We start from the raw sequence: 11,748 nt of genomic DNA on the forward strand, positions 1-11,748 counted from the left end.
AGACCGTGTCCCTTGGGAAGTCCTGTGGGGAGCGCTCAGAGAGTATGGGGTATCAGGCGGTCCGCTCCCTGTATGATCGGTGTCAGAGCTTGGTCTGCATTGCTGGCAGTAAATTCGACCTGTTTTCAGTGAGGATTAGACTCTGCCAGGGCTGCCCTTTGTCACTGATTCTGTTCATAACTTGTATGGATAGAATTTCTAGGCGCAGTCAGGGCGTTCAGGGGATCCGGTTTGGTGGCTGCAGGATTAGGTCTCTGCTTTTTGCAGAGACCTAATCCTGCAGATGATCCTGGCCAGATGATGGCTTCATCTGGCCAGGATCTTCAGCTCTCACTGGACCGGTTCGCAGCCGAGTGTGAAGCGACTGGGATGAAAATCAGCACCTCCAAGTCTGAGTCCATGGGTCTCACCCGGAAAAGGGTGGAGTGCCATCTCTGGGGTGGGGAGGAGATCTTGCCCCAAGTGGAGGAGTTCAAGTACCTCTGAGTCTCTTTCACAAGTGAGGGAAGAGTGGATCGTGAGATCGACAGGCGGGATCTTCAGTAATGCGGACGCAGTATCGATCCGTTGCGGTAAAGAAGGAGCTGAGCCGGAAGGTAACGTTCTCAATATACCAGTTGATCTACGTTTCCATCCTCACCTACGGTCATGAGCTTTGGGTTATGACCAAAAGGACAAGATCCCGGGTGCAAATGGCTGAAATGAGTCTCCTCTGACTGGTGGCGGAGCTCTCCCTTAGAGATAGGTTGAAAAGTTCTGTCATTCGGGAGGAGCTCAGAGTAAAGCCGCTGCTCGCACATCCGACCGGCTTGACTGTGACTCCAGGCTGGCCTGGTAATGCCTCGAGATACCCCGGAAGGAGCTGGACGAAGTGGCTGGGGAGAGGGAATTCTGACCTTCTCTGCTTAGACTGGCTTTCCCCGCGACCTGATGAATAACGCAATATTTTTTGTGATTAATCACATGAGTAGACTCCTTATTTTTGACATCCCCAATCTATAGACAGTATTTCATATGATTTCATTTATGGATTTTCCATCATTACATTTTTGTTTCCATTCATTCATCCATTTTCTACCGCTTTTCCCTCTCAGGGTCGAGGGGGGTGCTGGAGCCTATCTCAGCTGCCTTCGGGCGGAAGGTGGGGTCCACCCTGGACAAGTCGCCACCTCATCGCAGGGCCAACACAGAGACAACAGTCACACTCGCGCTCACACACTAGGGCCAATTTACTGTTGCCAATCAACTAGGGATGTCTGATAATATCAGGCGGGCGATAAATGCTTTAAATGTAATATCGGAAATTATCGGTATCGGTTTTATAATTATCGGTATTGGTTTCTAAAAGTAAAATGTATGACGTTTTAAAACGCCGCTGTGTACACGGACGTAGGAAGAGGTACAGAGTGCCAATAAACATTAAAGGCATTTCCTTTGCGTGCGTGCCGTCCGAGTCACATAATATCTACCGGCTGTTCTCATCACGAATTACTGCATAGCATACTTGGTCAACAGCCATACAGTTCACACTGAGGGTGACCGTAAAAACAACTTTAACACTGTTACAAAAATGTGCCACACTGTGAACCCACACCAAACAAGAATGACAAACACATTTCGGGAGAACATCCGCACCGTAACACAACATAAACACAACAGATAAAATACCCAGAATCCCTTGCAGTACTAACTCTTCCGGGACGCTACCCTCTACCCCCACCCACCCCAATCCCGCCCACCTCAACCTCCTCATAGTCTCTCTCAGGGAGAGCATGTCCCAAATTCCAAGCTGCTGTTTGTATAGATAGATAGATAGTACTTCATTGATTCCTTCAGGAGAGTTCCCTCAGGAACATTTAAAATTCCAGCAGCTGTGTACAGAATTGAGATCGAACTTAAAAAGTAAAAAGTAAATAATGTGGGTATAAATGGAAACAGAATAGAAAAATATTGCAATAATAATAAAAATAAAAAGCAACAATGAGAATAAAAATATAACAGTAAAATAAGAATATAACAAGAGAAACTAGGCAGTATGTGACCATGTTATGAAAAACTTGTTGCACTGTTATTGTTTTGAGGCATGTTAAAAAAAAAAAAATGCACTTTGTGACTTCAATAATAAATATGGCAGTGCCATGTTGGCATTTTTTTCCATAACTTGAGTTGATTTATTTTGGAAAACCTTGTTACATTGTTTAATGCATCCAGCGGGGCATCACAACAAAATTAGGCATAATAATGTGTTAATTCCACGACTGTATATATCGGTATTGATTGATATCAGTATCTGTAATTAAGAGTTGGACAATATCGGATATCGGTAAAAAAGCCATTACCGAACATCTCGTTTCATAAATGAAAATATATAAAACCAAAACGATAGGTTCATCTGAATTTAATTTCGAAATAAGTCTAAATTGGCCGTAGTGTGTGAACGTGAGTGTGAATGTTGTCTGTCTATCTGTGTTGGCCCTGCGTAGAGGTGGCGACTTGTCCAGGGTGTACCCCACCTTTCGCCCAAATGTAGCTGAGATAGGCTCCAGCACCCTCCGCGACCCCGAAAGGGACAAGCGGTAGTATATGGATGGCTGGAAGATTAAAATTAAATTAAAAAGTTTCCTCTTTTTTCTGTGTCAAAAACAAGAAGTAGCTTTAACAAACGGTTGGATGTCATGTATATCATATAACAAACATAAAAATAAGTCAGCAGAAATGAAAACAACAGACATGTTTATTTATATATACATACAGTACAGGGAAAAAAACTGGGGGTGTTGTATTCGGCTAGGAAGATCATCATGGATCAACATGTTACACTGCCCTTTCTCCCTTCAGGTCGCCGTCTTGTCTTTGAATAGCAACTCCCTGTTCTGCTGTCGCAGTAAAACGAAACACCTGTTTTTGGTATGTTTTCTTGGTTTCTGACTGTTTTGCTATCTTAAATATAAAAAAATTAATAAACCCGTTTTTTAGATGTACTTATTGTGCTTCGGCAAAAAGGTTTTTGGTTTTTTTTCAAACAAAATTTAAAATAAAACAATCGTTTTCTGTTTTTTGTCCTTCCCATTACGAAAATAAATTCTAATGAGCGAAACGGTCCTTGTACCTTCCGTTCATTCTATTTCCAATTCTAAAACGCAAATGAAAAAACAAAATTAGGGCCGCTTTTCGATTTTTAATTATATATGGCAGATTAGAAAACACACAAAAAAGGGTTGATTTTCATTAAAATACTGCCATAAAATTGGATTTTGTGATGTTGTCTTTATGGATTTTTATTTTTACAGATAAACACAAAAATCTAATTTATGTTTATACAAAATGCAAAAATGCTTCTTTATCTGTGTGATGACAAATTGAACCGAAAGCAGTATTTTGGATTTTCCTTTGCGTTTAGCATGTTTTTAGCATAATGCTAACATCTTTGTTCAGCAGGAGTCTTATTGTCGTTTTAAGAAAGTGTCATTAAATAGTTGTCCAACTTTTGTTTCAGAAATAAAAATAGAAAAAATGACCCGAAATGTGTTTTTGATTTGCATTTAGGAATTGGAAATAGAATAAACGGAAAGTACACGGACCTTAAAATACTGCTTCCGGTTCAATTTTTCATCACACAGATAAACAAGCATTTTGGCATTTTGAATGAACATATATTCGATTTTTTTGTTTATCTGGAAAACTAAAAATCCATAAAAGGAAATCAACTATTTTTTGTTTGTTTTAAAATCTGCCATAATATAATACAAAAACGGCCCTAATTTTGTTTTTCGATTTGCGTTTCAGAATTGGAAATACAATGACAGAAGGTACACGGACCTAAAACATTCAGTGGCCGTCTATACTAATACTCTGGTCCATCCATCCATCTTCTACCGCTTATTCCCTTCGGGGTCGCGGGGTGCGCTGGAGCCTATCTCAGCTACAATCGGGCGGAAGGCGGGGTACACCCTGGACAAGTCGCCACCTCATCACAGGGCGGACACAGATAGACAGACAACATTCACACTCACATTCACACACTAGGGCCAATTTAGTGTTGCCAATCAACCTATCCCAGGTGCATGTCTTTGCAGGTGGGAGGAAGCCGGAGTACCCGGAGGGAACCCACGCAGTCACAGGGAGGACATGCAAACTCCACACAGAAAGCAGACGCACTAACCCCTCTGCCACCGTAATACTCTGGTATCATTCTTAATTTATGCCATGGTCTCAATGGCGCTTGCTTGTGACGTCACTGTCATGCGCCTGCGCGGTAGATCGTTTCCGCGGTCTTGCTTTGTTGACATGCTACACTGCTACGCTACAGTCTTTACTGAGCGAACTTTTCCGTGTTTTTAGTGAACATGGTGACCCCAAAACCTCTCAACATTAGTTCCGTGCCTATTGACGGCTTCAGCAATTTAAGAATTACGTCAATATGGACTTTCCTCTTGTCTGTAAGTTCAACTCTGTCGCCCAATTGAACATGCTAGCATGCTAGGAGTAAAGCGTGGCGCATCGCTACTCCACACAATGTAATACATTTAGTTTTATCATTTACATTTTTGTCTGTTTTAGGTGCAGTGGTCAGAGCCCTGGCTTATTGGCTGTTTAGTGTTCCACTGTATGTGTCTGTGCCTGACTGTGTTGACGTGCAAGTATTACAGAGCTCAGATTTGCCACTTCCTCTTCATAGGTAAGTGAAAAACAATTGTTGTGTTGGTTGTAATGTGCTGGGGGCATTCCAGGTGGGAGGTTCAACAAACTCTGAATTTCAACTCAAGGCCTGGGTTGATTTATATATAAAGGTTTATTTTAAATAGGGACAGATACAGAAACATAGACATCTGAAACAGTTATCCAATGTATGCATCATAGTGTTTGTAGCCAAAGCTAATTTACAACACTTGTCCCTAACAACAACAACACAGATCCAACATCATTAAAATGGGAAAAAGAAAGAATAAGGCAAAGATGAGTCGATAATAATGATAATAGTAATAATTTCTAATCCATTTCTCTGTTTTCAATTGTTGATGACTGATGATAATCAACCAAACCTAACCCCAACCCCCCCCCCCCGGATTGTACATAATTCAATGTGATTATCTTGTGTGATGACTGTATTATGATGATAGTATATATCTGTATCATGAATCAATTTAAGTGGACCCCGACTTCAACAAGTTGAAAAACTTATTCGGGTGTTACCATTTAGTGGTCAATTGCACGTAATATGTACTTCACTGTGCAACCTACTAATAAAAGTCTCAATCAATCAATCAATCAATACAGACAAAGTGCAAACTAGATAAAAAACAATAATAATAATAACACAGACAAAGTGCAGACTAGATAAAAACCAATTAGTAAAAATTAGTAAAAACTAAACATGGGAACATGATTGTTTCTCAACTAGCCACAATTTTGTTTGTTTTTTGAAAGTGACAAGTGCAGGTATACCTTTCAAAGTGTCAGGTAGAGAGTTCCATAGTTGTGGTCCTTTTATTGAAAAGGCAGTCTGGGCAAAATATGTTCTACGGAATGGAACGCAATAGTTGCCTTTTGACCTTTACCTGCGGATGGGGAACTTTTCAGTGTCTGGTCCTAAACAGCTGATCTGAGTTAGATCAATATCCCGAGTATGTTGACTATGAGCTAAGACCATAATAAAAATCCATGATCAATGAATGATTCCACCATTCAGCATAGCAACTGTGGATAGAAAAGTATGGAAGTAGAATTGTCTCACATCAACTTATATATATGAAAATGATATTAATACATATCCATATATTAATAAATATACAAATACAAATGTGATATAAAAATATATAAATCATTCGTATAAATAAACGCGTATTTGTAAATATATTTTTGAGACTTGAAAATATATCAATCAATCAATCAATGTTTATTTATATAGCCCTAAATCACAAGTGTCTCAAAGGGCTGTACAAGCCACAACGACATCCTCGGTACAGAGCCCACATACGGGCAAGGAAAAACTCACCCCAGTGGGACGTCGGTGAATGACTATGAGAAACCTTGGAGAGGACCGCATATGTGGGTAACCCCCCCCCCTCTAGGGGAGACCGAAAGCAACGGATGTCGAGTGGGTCTGACATAACATTGTGAAAGTCCAGTCCACAGTGGATCCAACACATCAGCGGGAGTCCAGTCCACAGCGGGGCCAACAAGAAACCATCCCGAGCGGAGACGGGTCAGCAGCGCAGAGATGTCCCCAACCGATGCACAGGCTAGTGGTCCACCCGGGGTCCCGGCTCTGGACAGCCAGCACTTCATCCATGGCCACCGGACCTATGCAACTCCCCCTCGCAAGGGACAGGGGAGAAGAGGAGAGAAGAAAAGAAACGGCAGATCAACTGGTCTAAAAAAAGGGGGGGTCTATTTAAAGGCTAGATTATACAAATGAGTTTTAAGATGGGACTTAAATGCTTCTACTGAGGTAGCATCTCTAACTGTTACCGGGAGGGCATTCCAGAGTACTGGAGCCCGAATAGAAAACGCTCTATAGCCCGCAGACTTTTTTTTGGCTCTGGGAATCACTAATAAGCCGGAGTTCTTTGAACGCAGATTTCTTGTCGGGACATATGGTACAATACAATCGGCGAGATAGGCTGGAGCTAAACCGTGTAATATTTTATACGCAAGTAGTAAAACCTTAAAGTCGCATCTTAAGTGCACAGGAAGCCAGTGCAAGTGAGCCAGTATAGGCGTAATATGATCAAACTTTCTTGTTTTTGTCAAAAGCCTTGCAGCCGCATTTTGTACCAACTGTAATCTTTTAATGCTAGACATAGGGAGACCCGAAAATAATACGTTACAGTAATCGAGACGAGACGTAACGAACGCATGAATAATGATCTCAGCGTCGCTAGTGGACAAGATGGAACGAATTTTAGCGATATTACGGAGATGAAAGAAGGCCGTTTTAGTAACACTCTTAATGTGTGACTCAAACGAGAGAGTTGGGTCGAAGATAATACCCAGATTCTTTACCGAGTCTCCTTGTTTAATTGTTTGGTTGTCAAATGTTAAGGTGGTATTATTAAATAGATGTTGGTGTCTAGCAGGACCGATAATCAGCATTTCCGTTTTCTTAGCGTTGAGTTGCAAAAAGTTAGCGGACATCCATTGTTTAATTTCATTAAGACACGCCTCCAGCTGACTACAGTCCGGCGTGTTGGTCAGCTTTAGGGGCATGTAGAGTTGAGTGTCATCAGCATAACAGTGAAAGCTAACACCGTACTTGCGTATGATGTCACCCAGCGGCAGCATGTAAATACTAAAGAGTGCAGGGCCAAGAACCGAACCCTGGGGAACTCCGCACGTTACCTTGACATAGTCCGAGGTCACATTGTTATGGGAGACGCACTGCATCCTGTCAGTAAGATAAGAGTTAAACCAAGACAAGGCTAAGTCTGACATACCAATACGTGTTTTGATACGCTCTAATAAAATATTATGATCGACGGTATCGAAAGCGGCGCTAAGATCAAGAAGCAGCAAAATAAATATACAAATAAAATTTATAAATATAAATATGTGACATACAAATAAATGAAGAATTTGTATAAATAAACGTCCGTCCATCCATCTTCTTCCGCTTATCCGAGGTCAGATCGCGGGGTCAGCAGCCTAAGCAGGGTAGCCCAGACTTCCCTCTTCCCAGAGAATCCAGAGGCGTTCCCAGGCCAGCCGGGAGACATAGTCTTCCCAACGTGTCCTGGGTCTTCCCCGTGGCCTCTTACTGGTCGGACATGCCCTAAACACCTCCCCAGGGAGGCGTTCGGGTGGCATCCTGACCAGATGCCCGAACCACCTCATCTGGCTCCTCTCGATGTGGAGGAGCAGCGGCTTTACTTTGAGCTCCTCCCGGATGGCAGAGCTTCTCACCCTATCTCTAAGGGAGAGCCCCGCCACCCGGCTGAGGAAACTCATCTCAGCCGCTTGTACCCATGATCTTGTACTTTCGGTCATAACCCAAAGCTCATGACCATAGGATGGGAACGTAGATCGACCGGTAAATTGAGAGCTTTGCCTTCCGGCTCAGCTCCTTCTTCACCACAGCGGATCGATACAGCGTCCGCATTACTGAAGACGCCGCACCGATCCACCTGTCGATTCACCAGTCGATCTCACGATCCACTCTTCCCTCACTCAAATAAACATGTATTTGTTCATATATTTTTGAGATTTGAATATAAATATGCTTGATTTTGTATTTGTATTTGTATTGAATTTGCATATGTGGATCGCTTTTTTGCTTTTGTGTCGATGAGACATTCCTCCCACAAACCAGATGCACAAATAAATGTGACCTACACACTTCCCTGAACAACCAGCAGAGGGCACTGCAGCCTGAGCGTGCAGACATGGTCAGACACTGGCGAGCCAATCAGAGGCACACCAGGGAGGGTCATATTACGTCATGACTTTTGGCATGATTTGACACACATTGCACTGATAAGAGATCAGTATCTACATCAGGACAAAGTCATTAAACGGCATTGATACAGTAAAATAAGCAGCTAGCACGGTCTTTCAGATTAACTGGATGAATTAGCATTAGCTAATACAACGCTAATGTTAGCTATCTCAGACCCATTGTGCGTTGTCCCTGTAAAGACGCGGATTGTTTTTGTGCAGAGAACTCCGGGCATTTTGCATATAATGCAGAAAATGCTCTGTGACCCAGACCGCTCTGGCTGCAGTGCCCTCTGCTGGTTATTCAGGGGAGTGTGTAGGTCACATTTTTTTGTGCACCTGGTTTTTGGGAGGAATGTCTCATTGACACAAAAGCAAAAAAGAAAGCCACATATGCAAATTCAATACAAATACAAAATCAAGCATATTTATATTCAAATCTCAAAAATATATTTACAAATACATGTTTATTTATACAAATTCTTGATTTATTTGTATGTCACATTTTTATTTTTATATCTTTTCAAATCTAAAAAATATATGAAGAAATATGTGTTTGTTAATATAAAATATTTATTTGTATATCAAATTTGTATTTGTATATTTATTAATATATGCATATGTATCAATATCATATTGCTATATATAAGTTGATGTGAGACAATTCTACTTCCATAGAAAAGGCGAGTATGAACACTTACTTGAAATAAAAGTAATACAGTAAAATAATATTAGACTGAAGTGACAGACAATTACTACCAGAGTCAATTCTTAAGTTGAAATGTAATAGTTTATTGATTTAACGTTTAATCACATTTCCTTATTAGCCCACGGGGGGGGGGAAAAAAGGCAGAGGATTGTTGTCTCATTTTAATTTAGGTGCAGTCCAACCTGAAAAAAAACACATGGAGACAGCTGAAAATAATATCAATAATTATATTTCACATGTAAAGTCAATGCAAAGTAAATATCATTGACTGGTGTAGACATATATGTATATATATATATATATGTGTGTATATATATATATGTGTGTATATATATATATGTGTATATATATATATGTGTGTATATATATGTATGTATATATATATATATATGTATGTATGTATATGTATGTCTTAATTAGAGTATCCAAAAAAATAGTGCTCAATACCGTGGTAAAGCGCAATATATGTATGTGTGGAAAAAAACCACCAGACTACTTCATCGCTACAGGCCTGTTTCATGAGGGGTTCCCTCAATCATCAGGAGATTTAAAAAAAAAAAAATCTCCTGATGATTGAGGGAACCCCTCATGAAACAGGCCTGTAGCGATGAAGTAGTCTTGTGATTCAAAGTTTATTTATATATCCCTTAATCACAAATGTCTCAAAGGGCTGCACAAGCCACAACGACATCCTCGACTCAGATCCCACATCAGGGCAAGAAAAAACTAAAACCAATGGGAACAATTGAGAAACCTTGGAGGGGACCGCAGATGTGGGAACCTCACTATTGCGCATTTGGAAGAATGGTCGAAAATTCCTATAAACATACTCTGCAACCTTGTGGACAGCCTTCCCAGAAAAGTTGAAGCTGTAATAGCTGCAAAAGGTGGACCGACATGCTTTCTGGAATACCCGCCTGCACCATGATGATATTTACTTTTTCCAAAGAAAATATGAATGTAAGAAATATAAATAACATACAATATAAACATAGGGGCGAATCTCTCATTACGATGCAATGCTGTAAACTGCAACCACTATCATCATTATCTTAACATGGGCGTGGCGAAGTTGGTAGAGTGGCTGTGCCAGCAATCGGAGTGTTGCTGGTTACTGGGGTTCAATTCCCACCTTCTACCTTCCTAGTCACGTCCGTTGTGTCCTTGGGCAAGACACTTCACCATTTGCCTCTGATGGCTGCTGGTTAGCGCCTTGCATGGCAGCTCCCGCCATCAGTGTGTGAATGTGTGTGTGAATGGGTAAATGTGGAAATACTGTCAAAGCGCTTTGAGTACCTTGAAGGTAGAAAAGCGCTATACAAGTATAACCCATTTATCATTTATCATTTAACATAGGCTGGAATTTGCATAATGTGCAGGTGTTCCTAATGTCATGGCCTGGCCATTTCTGTGACTTATTAGCTGATATGTCACCACAGTTGCCTTGGTGTACAGTGCTGAATATTTGAACGAGCTGGCAGCCATGAACTGGAGGTAAGTTTGTGATATTCCCACCATGTGTTTAATGCACACAATCCTGTGTGTGTTTTTGTGTCCATGTATAATCAGACACTCGTCTATTGCAGGTCTTTTTCCCAATTCCAGTACTTTGATTCCACGGGAATGTTCATATCGCTTGTCTTCTCTATTCCGCTTCTCTTCAATGCAGTTATCATTGTGGTGAGTAATACTATCCTTTTAACACTTTGTCTCACATTAAGTGTGTTTAAAAAAAAACGTGGTGTCTACAGATGGTGTGGGTGTACAGGACCTTCTCCACCATGGTCGAGCTGAAGACACTGCAACTCAAGCGAAAAACACGCCGAGAGAACAGAGCCAAAAATGACTGATCCTTGTGTTTGTGTCAATAAATGGGCTTCACTGACAGATTGTAAATGCAAGACCTTCGCTCATTCCTTGTTTTTTAAAGTAGTTAACCTCAGAAGGGCCTGGGTTTCTTTCTACAGTAAATAGTTGAAAGGATTATGGTTATGGTGTACGTTTATTTCAAACATGCAATGTGAAACATATAATTTATGTCTCTTTAAAACATGTCCGAAAAGAAGACCAACTGTTTTGTATATATAAGGATATTTTATATTTTGTTCAGTTGCAAAAATAAAGTATTTTAAGAAACTCATCACTCAATGTTGCTTCTTGTAAACCATCATTACATTTACAGCACTGTATAAAAGTCATTAGATTTGTTGATTTTGTAATGATGTAATAGCAATATAACAGATATTAAGTACAAAACCCAAAACCAGTGAAGTTGGCATGTTGTGTAAATGGTAAATAAACAACACTCAGTAAACGTTTGGGAACTGAGGTTGGCATGTTGTGTAAATGGTAAATAAACAACACTCAGTAAACGTTTGGGAACTGAGGAGACCAATTTTTGAAGCTATCAGGAGGAATTCTTTCCCATTCTTGCTTGATGTACAGCTTAAGTTGTTCAACAGTCCGGGGTCTCCGTTGTTGTATTTTAGGCTTCATAATGCACCACACATTTTCAATGGGAGACAGGTCTGGACTACAGGCAGGCCAGTCTGGTACCCGCACTCTTTTACTACAAAGCCACGCTGTTGTAACACGTGCAGAATGTG

At 40.7% G+C, this 11,748-nt stretch overlaps 1 protein-coding gene across 1 annotated transcript; it reads left to right on the forward strand.

Moving 5' to 3' along the window:
- Positions 1 to 4,175: 4,175 nt before the first annotated feature.
- On the forward strand, positions 4,176 to 11,278 carry LOC133647808 (transmembrane protein 18-like). Its single transcript, XM_062043512.1, has 5 exons — positions 4,176 to 4,439; positions 4,561 to 4,678; positions 10,582 to 10,636; positions 10,729 to 10,822; positions 10,894 to 11,278. Exons 1-5 carry the CDS (start codon positions 4,347 to 4,349, stop codon positions 10,990 to 10,992), a joined length of 459 nt encoding a protein of 152 aa, XP_061899496.1. The 5' UTR covers positions 4,176 to 4,346; the 3' UTR covers positions 10,993 to 11,278.
- Positions 11,279 to 11,748: the final 470 nt, after the last annotated feature.

Source organism: Entelurus aequoreus, linkage group LG04 (assembly GCF_033978785.1).
Source record: "Entelurus aequoreus isolate RoL-2023_Sb linkage group LG04, RoL_Eaeq_v1.1, whole genome shotgun sequence".
In the NCBI taxonomy this organism is placed as follows: Eukaryota; Metazoa; Chordata; class Actinopteri; order Syngnathiformes; family Syngnathidae; genus Entelurus; species Entelurus aequoreus.